Source organism: Charadrius vociferus, unplaced genomic scaffold (genome assembly GCF_000708025.1).
Source record: "Charadrius vociferus isolate BGI_N301 unplaced genomic scaffold, ASM70802v2 scaffold721, whole genome shotgun sequence".
NCBI classification, from domain to species: domain Eukaryota; kingdom Metazoa; phylum Chordata; class Aves; order Charadriiformes; family Charadriidae; genus Charadrius; species Charadrius vociferus.
Window position 1 is genome coordinate 6,689 of NW_009646743.1, and position 13,990 is coordinate 20,678.

General features: G+C 53.3%; 1 protein-coding gene across 1 annotated transcript; it reads left to right on the top strand.

Moving 5' to 3' along the window:
- Positions 1 to 815: 815 nt before the first annotated feature.
- Positions 816 to 11,115, top strand: PSMA5 (proteasome (prosome, macropain) subunit, alpha type, 5). The gene is made up of 8 exons (XM_009890531.1): positions 816 to 880; positions 3,155 to 3,281; positions 4,367 to 4,434; positions 5,205 to 5,312; positions 5,407 to 5,465; positions 6,441 to 6,543; positions 7,728 to 7,814; positions 10,833 to 11,115. The coding sequence occupies exons 2-8, from the start codon at positions 3,233 to 3,235 to the stop codon at positions 10,908 to 10,910; spliced, it is 552 nt and encodes a 183-aa protein (XP_009888833.1). The 5' UTR covers positions 816 to 880; positions 3,155 to 3,232; the 3' UTR covers positions 10,911 to 11,115.
- Positions 11,116 to 13,990: the final 2,875 nt, after the last annotated feature.

Sequence of the window (13,990 nt, forward strand, 5' to 3'; positions counted from 1 at the left end):
CGGGCCCGTGGGGGTCCCCGCCTCGCCGGGCGCTGATACCCTACTACCCCTCCCTTTTCCCACTTTTTTAATTTTCTTTAGGTTTTGGAGAGCCTAATTTTCTTAAATGTGGGGGAAGGAAGGGCTTGTCCCGGTGCTGAAAGGTCCCCGATGCGGGGGGGAGGCTGCATGCGGGGGTCTCATTAAGCTGTGGTTTATCTTGCTAAATGTCTCCCGAAATCAGGTGGCTTTTCAGAAATCTCTTGGTGGGCTTTTGCGCGTGGATGGAGTCCCTCGGGCATAGCGCTTCTCGTGGCCAGCAGCCCAATGGGTCTGGTGGGAAGGGCAGGGTCACCTCCTGCTTTTTGCAGAGGGATGGGAGGAGCGGTGGAAGTCAGACTGGGGGGATGCATGGGGATGGGTTATCTAGGGACAGGGATGGGTTATCTAGGGACAGGAACAGGTCTGCACTGGCAAAACAAAACCATTCTGTGTCCTGGTGCTGAGAGAAGGCAGAATGTTTGGAGTCCTGAGGCAATGTGCTTCCAGCACCCATGATGTGAAGTGTGCTGTGAAAACAAACCTTTTCCTAACCTATAACTAGACCTGCTGGTGTTCCTTTTGTTCTCTTTCTCTGTAAGCATCCTGAATCCAGACCCTGCGAGTGCCTGCAGTGAGGGTGACAGGCTCCAGCGAAGCCCAAGCTGCCCCTCCTGTGTTACCTGTCCCCAGCTGGCATCATCCTTCCCGCCATCACTCTTGAACAAGGAACTGCACTTCTTGTCAGCCTTCAGTTTCCTGCCCTTTACACAGTATCTGATGTTGTTCTTACAGGGGTGTGAACACTTTTTCTCCCGAGGGAAGGCTGTTCCAAGTGGAGTATGCCATTGAGGCCATAAAGGTATCGTCAGCTCCGTCTGGTTGCCAAACTGTGACGTTAAATGCTCTTTCAAACCCAAAGCCTGAGTTCGGTCAGCAATAAAACAGGCAGGTTGTGTTGGTTCGGGCTCTGGTCTTGCTCTGCATCGAGGCAGGGTTTGGCCGGCTCCCAGGGCAGTACGTAACGCTGAGCGGGAGCTGCTGCCTTTCCCCGTAGCCACTGCTCCGGCCTGCAACTGCGCTGGCAGCTCTTTGCCAGCCTTTCACCTACGGTTTGTAGCAGAAGACCTGTGTGCCGGTGTTCGATTCTTTCCATCTAGCCAAACCGCTGGCAGCTCTGCTCTTTTTGTGGGTCATGAAGAATCAAAAGCCATCCGTTTCCCCTAGATGCCGAGGGAATGTTCCCCTCCCTGTCTCCTACCCAACCAAGTTACCCCCATGCCAAACACAATCTGAAGATGCTAATCCCTAAATCAGAACTGCTCAAAGCTGATGTTGAAATGAGAGCTCCTGACTGCCCGTACGCTGTGACGCTGCCTGCAGAAGTTCACACTGTCGGCGCATTGTGCCCTTAATGTCCGCAAACACTTGTCTAAGAGCGGTGGAGCACTCTGCTTTCTCTTTGCCTGACCTAATGCAGTGTTCCCTTCTGGTCCGTGAGCTTTATAAAGATGGAGTCCTTTTAAAAAGAAAAACCAAACCCAAAGTGGCAACTTTTCTCTTGCTAGGTCAACTTTCCTTTTAGCTCGCTGCGGTTGCAGCTTGGCCTCGGTCACCGTTCGCTCAGGTGAATTTTAAAACCTGAAGGTAAAGGTTGTTACAAGCAAACTAACCCACCTCTGCAGAGCTGAATGGTTTTCCTGGGGTGTTAAGTGTTCTTAATTGTTATCAATTAATGTTCTTATTTCTGAGAATGTGGGCATTGATTGGGAATAAGTTTAAACCCGGGTCAGGTGAAGAAGCCCTCAGCAGGCCGGTGTTTGGACTGGGGAAGGGGGGTGCTGGCTTTATCTTTCCTGTGCCACTTGAGCTCATTTGAAGGGCTGCTTAAACGAGGAGGCAAAAGGTAATAATTTTATTAAGGCATTGGGAAGTAAAGCCTCTTGGAAGGATGTCAGTCACCATCCTGACTTTGTAATTACAAATACATCCACTAGAGAAGAAATCATACGGAAGCCGCCTGGTTCCTCCCTTTTTTTTCCAGATCAGCCCATAAGCTCACCGACGAAATCGCTGCAGCTCAGTGGCTCTTGCGACACATTATGCGCGGTGCCCGTGCGTTGAGGTGTAGGAGGAGGTTTTTATTCATGTGCCGTAGCTTCATTAACAAAAATACATCTGAAATGGCATCGGGTGTCCCTTCTTCCCTTGGGGTTTGTGCGCAGCTGTGGCGCACTGCGTGCTTAAAGGACGGGAGCGTTGAGCAACGTCTAAAACCATGAGTGTCTGTGACGGGGAGATTCCCCTCTGCCAGGCCTGTGGTTAGAGGTGTAACTACCTGGGGAAGCTCGTCGCTAAAATTATACCGTGTAGCCTGCTTGGGGTGTTCAGAGTCAGCATCTCCACACCGCCGCTGGTACAGTTATTTTGGTAAATTCTCCAGTGTGGAAAGGCTGCGAGTGCTGGGAGCAAGGTAGGAGGAGATCTTTGAGATCTCTGAGTCCCCCCCCACTTCGGCTGTGCTCTCGGCAGTGGTGTCCTGCAAGACTGGGGTAGAACTTGCTGTGGGTGATCAGCTGCTGCCTGGAAAACAGTACGTGCACAAAATGCTCTCATTCCCGTGGTAAATTTTGTGGCTATGAGGACACTTGGGAGAAAAGGAGCTAATGGAAAGAAAAGTGCTCAAGCCAGAAGTACAGATGCTGTCAGAATTCAGGCCATTACGGGTAATCCTCCTCTGCCGCTTTAAAATTTAATTTCTGTCTTGCAAAGGAAGATTCGCAAGGCCTTTTAAATTCATAAGGCTTTAAGCTGTAAAAATTGATGTTGCTTGGGGAAGAGATTAATGATTTGCCGCAGCCCTGCTGGGTTCCGATGAACTAATCAGCTGGGAAGTAGCGTGGGTTTAACCTTTCCAGTTTCCTAGTTCAAGTCGTAACATTTAAAATTTGGTGTGCAAAGCCCCAGAGTTTTGCACGCAGTGGGGTTTTTGCATCGGTGATGCGATCGTCTCCGAAACAAAACTCCTACAAATAATACAAGTCAAAATTAGCGTTGCATCGTTTATATTTGTGCGAGCTGTCGCGGCTAGACCCCGTGTCGGATGTGGTCGTGGTAACTGTACGGTGGTTTTCAGCTTGGTTCCACGGCCATCGGGATCCAGACCTCGGAGGGTGTCTGCCTGGCCGTGGAGAAGAGGATCACCTCCCCGCTCATGGAACCCAGCAGCATCGAGAAGATTGTAGAAATCGATTCCCACATAGGTAAGGAGAAAGAAGTGAACTTTGGGTGCCCCTCTCGTACAGCCCCGGGAGCATCCCTCAAGTTTTGGCAGATATATATAATAAGACTGTCCCCTGGGAGTGTTGGAAGCGGCGTTTCAGGGCTAACCTTCCCTGCAGGCAGCTCCGCTGAGCCGAGCAGGAACGTTTATCCCTCCCAGTGAACACCAGGTCCTGGTCACTGGTTTTCCAGGCTCCAGGCCAGCAGGACATAGTTACAGGAGCAGGAAGAGGCAGCTGAAGCACACACACTCGCCCCCCCCCTTGCTTCAATGACCTCCCTCATGAAAGCTCATCCCAAATTTAGATCTGGGAGGGCAGGGAATTGCTGCAAAAGGTTTGACTGGGGGCCAGTTTCTCTGGGAGCACTAATGTTAGCCCGTAGCCCTGCTCGCAGCGGCCTCCCGCTCTGTCAGGGGGCCCGCGACGGGCTCATTACCAAATATGTCGCCTTGAAAAATGGGAGACCTCCAAAATACCCATGTTACTGATGACATGGGTCGTGGAAGGAGCTCTCAAAGAGTCTTAATTTCCTCCTCCCGTGTGCTTGCCATACAGCTCCTCTCTTCCTGCAGCAGCATTTGTGTTGGGGGCGCCTGTTGCATCCCCCCCCTCCCCCCAGCTATGGGTTAGCCGGCGTTCCCCGCGGCGAGGTGGATGAATGAGTTCCCTTTCCACGCAGGTTGTGTGTCTGTCGGTTAGCTTCTCTTGGAAGGCCTCAAATGTGACTCCTTTGACCAGTTCAGATTTGGGATGGGTGGGAGGTGTGAGACTGGGAGACCTGGGTTATGTACCTGCCCTTCAGCCGGGTGTTATCGTGGATTGGGCTGTGCCGGGCGGCTAAAACGAACGACAGATCCATCCTTGCTCTTGAGCAAATCTGTTTCGGTCCCATCTTCCTTCCTTTCCAGCAAGCTGTGGTGCGGCACTGCCGTGTGCTCCCATGCGCGGACCCGCTCCGCCCTGCAGCCTTTTGTATTTCAGCGTGGGCTTTGGGAAGTCTGGGGGGAAGAGTGCGTGGCAAATCATCGGTGAAATGACTCCTGTTTTCACCTCTCTTATTCCAGGGTGTGCCATGAGTGGCTTAATAGCCGATGCAAAGACTTTAATTGATAAAGCAAGAGTGGAGACTCAGGTAAGACTTGATATTTCTTACTCTGGTAAGACTTGACATGTCTTGGGGGGCTCTCGGAAGTCTCTGGCACAGGAAGATCGTTACAGCGAAGGAGCCAGTGTGGAGTGGGAGGCTTGTGGGGAGCATAGCTTCCCTCACGGGGCTTTTGCTGAACAAACAGTTGGAGTCTCGTGTATTTTTCCTCTTTGATACCGAACACTTGGTGGGAATCTTATAGCAGGTTCTCCAGTGGTCTCTTGGCACCGGCAGATGTGCTCCAGTGAATGTGTGGGGCCGTGTGTTGAACTTTATTTTGACAAAAGCTATATTAGTTATATTTCTGACCCCTTAAATTCACTTGGTGCCTCAGGTGCTCAGAGGTCCCAGGCACAAATCTCTCTGCTGTAGTAAAGACTCCTTTCTGTGGAGTTTTCCTGCATTCCAGCACTTCTCCTGCCTCTGGAGAACCAGATAACCCCATTACTTCAGAAAGCCATACTGGGAAAAAGTGCTCTGGCCTTGTGTTTTCCCTCTTGCCGTCCCAAGGCCTAGGTATGCCGAGGTTTCTGGGGGATCCCTGCACAAACTTCCCAGTTTATTCTGCGCTTTCCGCTCTCTTCCCGCTGCTTCAATTTTACCAGTGAACAGGCTGTGCCCCGGGTGCCGGCAGCACCGGAGGGGTATCGCTCCCACCCGCCATGGGAACAATCCAGGATTGTCATATTTTGCCAACAAAACAAGGTGATAATTTAAATCTTTGGTGTTTTTTTTTTTTTTTTTTTTTCTTGCAGAATCACTGGTTTACCTACAACGAAACCATGACAGTGGAGAGCGTGACGCAGGCCGTCTCCAACCTGGCGCTGCAGTTTGGGGAGGAGGACGCAGACCCAGGGGCGATGGTGCGGAGCTGGGGGGGCTCTGGGGAGGGGCTGTTGGCTCCCCTCTGACTTTGCCCTCAGCCTTGCCTAACCTCTCGGCTCCTTTCTGTTGCAGTCTCGTCCGTTTGGTGTCGCGCTGCTTTTTGGAGGAGTTGATGAGAAGGGACCTCAGCTGTAAGTTCATCTCTCTTAATCCAGTCCAGCTCTGGGAATAGACAAAACCTCTACTGAAACTTCCCAGGGCGTTTTAATGACTTGATTCTGGGATTTTACTTTCAGCCAAACACTTGGGGTTTATCCCATTATGTACCTGATGTGTTTGTTAATGCTTTTAAACCCTTCCTTCCAACGCACGCGTTGCAGCGGCGTGAGCGCCGGCCGCTTGTTCGGGGTTGAAGAGAACGCCGTGTCTTCACTGAATCTTTACTTTCTAAATGTGGGTTCCTGGGCAGGAGGGAAGCGTTAAAGCTCTCCTTGTCCTGAGTTTATTCTTACCTTTCCCTAAAGGACTAGCAGAGCCACCCGTAACATAATATGTGGAGCCTGCTGTAACATTCCTTGGGGAGGCGGTGGAGTGCTTGTAACCTGAACTGGTGTGCTTCAAACGCTCAGCCTCCGCTGGAGGTGGGAACGGCTCAGCAGAGCCAGCCCAATAAGGTCTCCCCACCATCTGCCTCCCAGGAGCAGTAGTGAAAACTTCCTGGTTTTATTTAAAAAAAAAAGGGGCGGGGGGGGAGCGAAATAAAAAGGAAAGTGATTCTGCTGAGTACGGCAGGCAGTGCCAGGAGTGTTTAGCTCTCCTTCGAGCTTACCAGCCCAGCGTGGGTCTGCAGGTGACTCCCTGGCACTCCTCAAACCTCAGTTGTTTCCTCTTCGTGCCAGGAGAGACCTGCTGCTGCCCTAATTGCAGCAGTCCCCCGAGGCCGCTGGGCGTAAGGGAGGAGGCTGGGCACAGCAAGCGGCTGCTGCGAGCTCTGCCCTGCCTCGGCAGACAAGCTGTCCCTCCTGAGGAGCCCCTTGTTCTTCCCCAGCTCTGAGCCCTGCGGGGAGCACTGGGGAGCGCTCTGGGTCTGGTGGGAAAGCCCTTGGGGTGCGGCGACGTGGGATGGGGGTCAGCAGCCTTTCAGTGTCTCACCCGTGTTCCCGCAGGTTTCACATGGACCCGTCGGGGACGTTTGTTCAGTGCGATGCCAGAGCAATCGGCTCCGCCTCGGAAGGCGCACAGAGCTCTCTGCAAGAGGTTTACCATAAGGTAAAAGGCTGGATTGGGGTTGACATCTCACAAATTACAGAGTTATCTCCCGTCCCACAAGGATCCACTAGTTTCCTTCCCGACGAGCGATTCGTAAGGCTCTCCTTGCGCCGCGGAGGAGGTGCGTGAGCCTGTCAGGGGGAGGCTCGGTCCTTGGCAGTTGATGGCGTGATTAGATGTCAGTGCCGAGCTGCTGGATGAGGATCTCTACGACGAGGAGTGCTACTACCAGCAGCTTCCCCCCTGCCTGCAGCTGGAACACGAGACTGGTGTCCGAGATGCCGCTCTCTGCCTCTAGCGGGGTGATAATTAAGACCATGTCAGGAAGTACTCTATAAATAAAAGAACTGTTATACGAACGCCGCCGGTCGGTATCAGGGCTCGGTATGGATGGGGCTAAAGCAAGCGGCTTCGTTTTACCAGATCCGTTAAGCCAGTGAAGTTAATGGCTTTTGCGCTGCAAGCGCTGGTCTGATTTGATATTAAATAGAAACTTTCTTCCCTCCACGAGGAGGGAGCTGCCCGTTTTGTGTGGTAAGAAACCAAACACAGTAATGAAAAGCATGATTTATGGTGTCGATTGCCGTGAAAGCTTCCAACCTAAAACTCAATAACCTAATTTGTTCGTTAGCAGAACGGTCCAAGTTCTGGGCGTCGTGGCTCGTTAACCACCTTCTGACTGCGAAGTTACTGCAAACGCAGCTATCGTCACTCTTGGGATGTTGCGCAGCCCTCTGGCTCTAGTTCGCCCTCACACAGAAGTTTACATGATTAAAGCATGAAGGCTTCTGCCAAGGGGGAGTCCGGCGTTTCGGAGCTCCCGCTGGAGCTTCTTGGGGGGAAAGTGCTTAATGGATGGTGACTGGTGAAGAAAAACGGACCCTCGTGTCCCGGTCCTGGCAGAGAGGTTTATGCGCCCAGATTAACAGTTCTTAAGCTTTGTAAAAAGTTATACAGAAACAGAAAGTCGTCATCTTTGCAATTGCCGCTGTCCTGCCTGAGCAGTGTGCTTTGATCTCTTGTTGATACTGTAGATAACTTGATAAGCTTTTAAGTTTGCTGCCAGTGACAGCAGAAAGGATTTGGGAAGAGCAGGGAGCAGCACGCTTTTGCAGTCAAAGGGGTGACGCACAAGTACTTGCTTGAGCATGAACAATGCAACGAGCGAGTGATTTGTTTTACAGTCAATGACGCTGAAAGAAGCAATCAAATCTTCCCTCGTCATCCTGAAACAAGTTATGGAGGAGAAACTGAACGCAACCAACATTGAGGTAAGCGCGCTGCCGTTAGCGGCGCGTGATTGCGGCTTGAGGTGCTCGGCGCGGAGCGGAGGTCTTGCGCTGCTTGTAGTGTTTGCTTCCTCGGCGCCGATCCTGCTGGCTGCGCAGCGAGTGCCTCGGTGGTGTCTTGCCTTTTAAACGTCCGGGTGAGAAAGCCGCCCGCTTGCTTTCCGGCGAGAAGGGTTGCCCGTGCTGCTGGAGCAAGGGGTGAGTTGGTGGAGCGGTTCGGGACTTCCCCAAGCCGAGGGCTGGCTGGCTGCGGATGTTCTTGGGCTTTCGAGCTGCCCGTTGTAGCACGTCGCGTGGGGCGTGTTGGAAAGGTTAAGGCTTTCTTTTGACTTCTAGAGGTGTGCAGCCTGGCCCGTTTGCCCCGGCTAATCCATGAGCCTGGCAGAAGCGATTTCTCGTGGGCGTCCCTGGACGTGGGCTGGAGCTCCTGCTGACCTTACACAGGCCGAGTCAGCCAGCGGGAACCCGTCGTGCCGGCCGGATCGCTTTTTCTTCCCCTGGGTTTAACCATTCTTTTTTTCCCTGGTACTTGTAATATTAGAAGGAATGAAAATTATACAGCTTCTGGGCTTGCTATATTCAGTCTTGGGTCGGTGCCAAAAATCTCTTGGACGGGAGGATCGAAGAGGTGAAGCCTCCAGGAACGAATGTGCTCCTCTAACCTCCGGCTTTTGCCCGTGAGCGGCCAGGCTGGCAGAGCTCGGCTTCACCCGAGCGGGCAGCGCTCCGGGAGATACCCACAAACATAGTGGGACCTGTCCCACTCCTTCGACTTGTAATGCTCCTTTTTAGGTAGCAAAGGTAAAAAAACCCTTCCAGTTTGTTAGTGATAACGGATAGATGATGAGCAAGGCTGGCATATAGAGTTTGCTTCTATTTCTGGCGGGTTATGAGACACTAGACCTTTTGAAATCATGTCATTCCGACTCCTGAGCTACTCCCCTCCCGCCGTTCCCCCATTCCTCACCTCCGACCGATGGGAACCCCTTTCCCAAACAGCCTAAAAATGTGCACCCCATTTTATTTTATTTTTTTTTTAATTAAATACTGCTGTTGGGGACCCTTCCTGACATGATTAACCGACTTCCTTTGGGGGGAAAGGGCCAACAGCACACCGAAAACTTAGGTGCTCTGTCCCGAAATGATGCCGGCCGCCTGAAATCCCAACCCACACCCATCAGTTCTCTCTTGAACGGCTTCGGGTCTCTTGTGGAAGATCCGCAGTACAGTGCGAAGAAATTGAGGCGGAGGAGCGGGTACAGTATCCTTATGTCATGTCCCCGTTTAACAGGGCTTAACTGTGCTTGGCAAAGCTCTGGACGTGTTGAGGAATCGTATCAGGGTTAAGTATGAGAAGAATGTGCTGAGGATTAAAAGGTCTCTATTGACTCAAGTCACCCTTCTGGCTGAAAATCTTCTACCTGAAGTAGCTGCTTTGCTTTCTAGCCTTTGAGAAGTATGTGGTGCTCGGGTTTATTTAACTCCGGCTGCTTCCCCCTCTTGTATGGGATTTGCCATCTAGCAGCAAAGAGAAAGGGCGAAGCGTCGTCCTGGAAGAGTTCAATCCGTTGGCGGCAAAGGTCAGGAGCCTTAAACAATGTTTTAAATGCTTTTAAATTAATTACTCCCCTGGGAAGCCTGTAAGGGAATAGGTGAGTAAAGCTTTTGTTTGTAGGGAGGAGGTGAGGCACAGGTTGAAGCAGAGTAGTTGGTGTCTCCGAGTACTTGGCGTGGGTTTCAGGGTGAATAGACGCGTGTTTTCAAGTCCATTTGGGTCTCGCGTCAGGCCAGCGCACATACAGGTGATTTGAGGGGCCTAAAGTGACGTCTGCGAGTGCCTCTGACACGTTTGAGAGTGCCAGATAAAACCGGCACGCTCAGGCTGAGCGTTTGGGGTGTTTCTCCCTGGGAAAAAAAAAAAAAAAAAGCCTTGTGGCTACCCGCCCTCTGCCCCAAACCCGCGTCCCACCGTCCCGTGCTGCTTTATGGGTGACCTCGCAAGCAGAGAAGCCTGGGAAGAGCTCTGAGATTTGCCAGGACCCTCTTGCAGCTTTCCTTCAGTGTATTACCACCAAATGCTTTGATCCCTTAAGAGTAAAGCTACGTGCCCGGTGCCGGGATGCGCCCACCAGCGAGGTCCGGAGCATCCCGACTAACTCCTGCCATCTTTCCGGCTTGCCCGCCCGCGGCAGCTGTCTTTATCTTGAGTTCTCGTGCCGAGAGCTAGGTGCGAACCAAAGTCCCGCTTACATTCCTCTTCCAGTCTTGACGTTCTTGGAGTATCTCTTGTTCTGGTGTTCGCCCCGTGAAATGTCTCAGCTGTCTGCCCCGGGACGCTGCCTCCCTCCGCTGCTGGCAGAGGGGCAGAGCGGAGTATGTCATCCCCCAGCTTTGTCCCTTGGGTTTTGCCTTGGAAGAGATGTCTTTGGGCTGCTGGTACAGGGCACCAGGCAGCTGCAGGCCGCGCTGGGGCATGCTTATTGTCGGTGTTTGGGCCCCCGAAAGGCAGGTTTGCCTCTGCCTCGGTTTCTCGGACCTGACCCTCGGTCCCCTTTCGGAGCCTTTCGCTATCTTGGTTCTCTTAAAGCACAGAACGGGCCAGGATTTGTACCCTTGGGTGATGACTGGAGGAGAAGAGGCACTTCTGCTGAGGGCCACGCTGAACTACAGCGAGAACTGCCCCTCTCCGAGGAGCGTTTGATGACGGACTCGTATTAACGGGGTCTTTTCCCCCCAGCAGGCAGAAGCGGAGCCCGCCTGTTCCCGACAGACGTTCCCTGCTGCTGCTACTATGAGGAGACTGAGTCAATTAAAAGCTATTTCTGCGGCAGGCAGCTATTTTAGGGAATCAAAGAGCGTGTTACGGGGTGGAATGATCTTGCTGGGCTGGCAGATCAGGCAGGCGAGAAGGAACAGCTGCTGCGGCTGCTGCGGCCGCTCTCTGTTCCCTGTCCCGTCGCATACGCAGGCACGCTTAACCCCTTGCTCCTTCTCTTTCAGCTTGCCACGGTGGAGCCCGGGATGAAGTTCCACATGTACACGAAAGAGGAGCTTGAAGAGGTCATCAAGGATATTTGAAAAGGAGAGAGGCTCCCTCAAAGGCTCATTCCTGCCCCGATCGAAGCGAACTGACTCTCGGTTCCTCCCAGTACCTGTGATTTTATTTTCCAGCAGCATCTGTAATTGCTCTTCTTAGAAGGCTCTTGAGGTTTTTTTACAGTTTCTGTACATAACTGATCTCTACAATAAGAGGAAAATGAGAATAAATCATTTTGTTACTCTATCCCGGGTTGCTCATCGCGGAGATCTGAGGCGGGGGGACCATTTCCAGCTAAAATCGGGGGCAGATGAGGGCAACATCCACTGAAATCGGCGCGGGGCGGTGCGGCGCTTTGCGGCGCTGCGGTGTTTGCTGACTGTGGCGGTGGCGAGTCTCCCTCTCGTGGAGAGCGTGGCGATATCGCACCGCGAGATCTATGTGTAGTTTCCCACCAGCTTTGAAAAACATGAGGTTTTTTTAGATCTGCTTCGTCCCCCTTTGGTGCATTCTCTCTGTCCTCCTCCAGCGGTTTTTGTCCTTAATGGCTTAACTGACTCCTTCCCGGGGGAGACATCCATAACCAGGCATGGCGTTTGCTTTTACATCTAGTGGGGCTTGGAAATCCCCGGGATAGTGGGGGAACAGGCCTGGGGCTCATGGGACAGCCCCTTCCCTGTTAAATTGTGCGGGTACCGCTTGATTTTTGACAGCAGTCTCATTTCGACCAGCAAATCTGCTCATCCGCTTCACGGGGTTTGGTTTGGTTTTTGCTTTTGTTTCTGATTCTGCAGCAGACGTCTCTCATCCCTGGCCTCAAAATAGCATCTGAGAATAGAAGATCTGTCCGATAAGGGAATAAGCTGAGATTAACGAAGTATTTTCCTACAAAATCAACGCCTGCCCGGTCAGCGGAGCTGCGGGGGAACCCGGCTCGGCCCCGGTTGCTCGTGGCTCGCTCTGTGCCGCCCTGTCAGCCGCGGCGGAGGGCGGCTCCGCTCTCTCCTATTTTGAGAAATTACAATTTCACCCTGAACAAAACTGACGTTGTTTTGCCGGGGGAAGAGAGGGCCGTGGCCTGTGCCGCTGCCGGGAGGGGGATCGCCGGGTAAGCGGGGACGTCGCCAGCGTTCCGCGCGACTGAAATGAGTAACTTTCCCCTGGGTTCAGCGTTGGGGATCCTCCGCCGGTCTCCAGCGGCAGTTTCGGCGCTTGGCAAAGCCTTTCGTCGCTCGGCGAAGCCAAACGGTGGCAGCAAACTGCGGCTGAGCTCACACCTGCCAACCTCCACCTTTCGCGGGTGGGAAAATGCCAATCCTATTAATTTTTTTTATTTATTTTTTTTTCCCCCTCTCTTGCCGTCGCCAGGCGGCTGCAGGAAGGGAAGCCAGGTCTTCGCGGCTGGAAAGATCAGTCCTTGGATAACCTCAGTTTTCAGACTAGCCGAGCTCCTTCCTCTCGGGAATTCGGCTGCGAGTTTCCCCTTTGCGTAATAATCTGAAGGAAACAAATGGGATCATCGGGCGCCGCCTGAGGTCGTGGTACGGCTTGAATACAACACCTCTACCTGCAGGTGGAAGAGCAAACACACCAAATAATTACTTGATGGACTTTATCCTTTGGGGAGAGCTTCCTTGTAGCCCAGATGTGGGGGAACCAGCCTGCCTTTGGCTCTGCCTGCGCGGCTTCGGGGCGCAGGTACCGCTGGTGATCATGAGCTTTGGGCAGTCCAAACTCTACCGCAGGTGATTCCCACCCCCTCTTCTCGTCCCCTCGGGACCCCGCGGGTGACACCCCGGGGACACCCCAGGAGCAGTGTGTGTGTGTGTGTGTGTGTGTGTGTGTGTCCCCTCCGTGGCGGCTGATCGCCGTACCGGTTCCCCCCTCCCAGTGAGGACTACGGCAAAACCTTCAAGGACATCACCGCTCTCATCAACAACACCTTCATCCGCACCGAGTTCGGCATGGCCATCGGCCCGGAGAATTCGGGAAAGGTAGGAGGGGGCAGCACCCCCCTTCCCTTCACCAAACAGCCCCCCCCGGGCAGGATCACCGGTGGGTGGGTGGGTTTTTTTCCCCTCCTCTTGCCTTCCCCAGGCGGCTGCAGGAAGGGAAGCCAGGTCTTCGCGGCTGGAAAGATCAGTCCTTGGATAACCTCAGTTTTCAGACTAGCCGAGCTCCTTCCTCTCGGGAATTCGGCTGCGAGTTTCCCCTTTGCGTAATAATCTGAAGGAAACAAATGGGATCATCGGGCGACGCCTGAGGTGGTGGTACGGCTTGAATACAACACCTCTACCTGCAGGTGGAAGAGCAAACACACCAAATAATTACTTGATGGACTTTATCCTTTGGGGAGAGCTTCCTTGTAGCCCAGATGTGGGGGAACCAGCCTGCCTTTGGCTCTGCCTGCGCGGCTTCGGGGCGCCGTAGTGGGTCTCTGTGCCCCTCCTCGTCCCTGGGATGAGTTTGAGGCAGCGCCGAGGGCGGCTCTGGCGTGGGATCTCGCCTGTCCTGAATATCCAGCAGGCCAGGATGATATCCAGGGCACCGCCCCAAGCGTCACCCTCGTAAAACCACCCCCTGAGTGAAACCAGGGCTGTTATCGGTGGCGGATATAAACACCCTTTATCCTTAATGAGTTTCGAAGCTCGGTCGGGTTCCCTTCTCCTTCGGGAAGGAGACCCATGGTGTCCCAGCTGTTGTACGCCCCACCAAGAACCCCACTGCGTTGCGGGCGGTAACGCTCTTTCCGAGTTTGTTTGTGTCCTAGGAAACACAAAAAGCTAATTCTTCCCGACGTGGCACTCGGCAGAAAATGGTCCTTTATGCCCCTGCCCTCGTCACATGGTTTGCTGGTGGCGGCATCACATGAGAGCGGCTCCTCTGTAAGTGAAAATCGAGGCTTTGTGCTCCTTATCTGATCCCTCTTGGCAAGCGAAAAGTCCGAGCTCTTTGCCGAGGAGACAACAGGCTAAATTTGAGAGGGGGGGAGCGAGGGGAAGGGCGTCCTGCTCGCCTCCCCCCGCCCCGGTGTGTGATACCTGCCCCTTTGCTCGCTCTCTGGGCCGACCTGCGCCGTGGCGGAGCTGATTTTCCTTGGGCCTTTCACCCCTCCAACTCG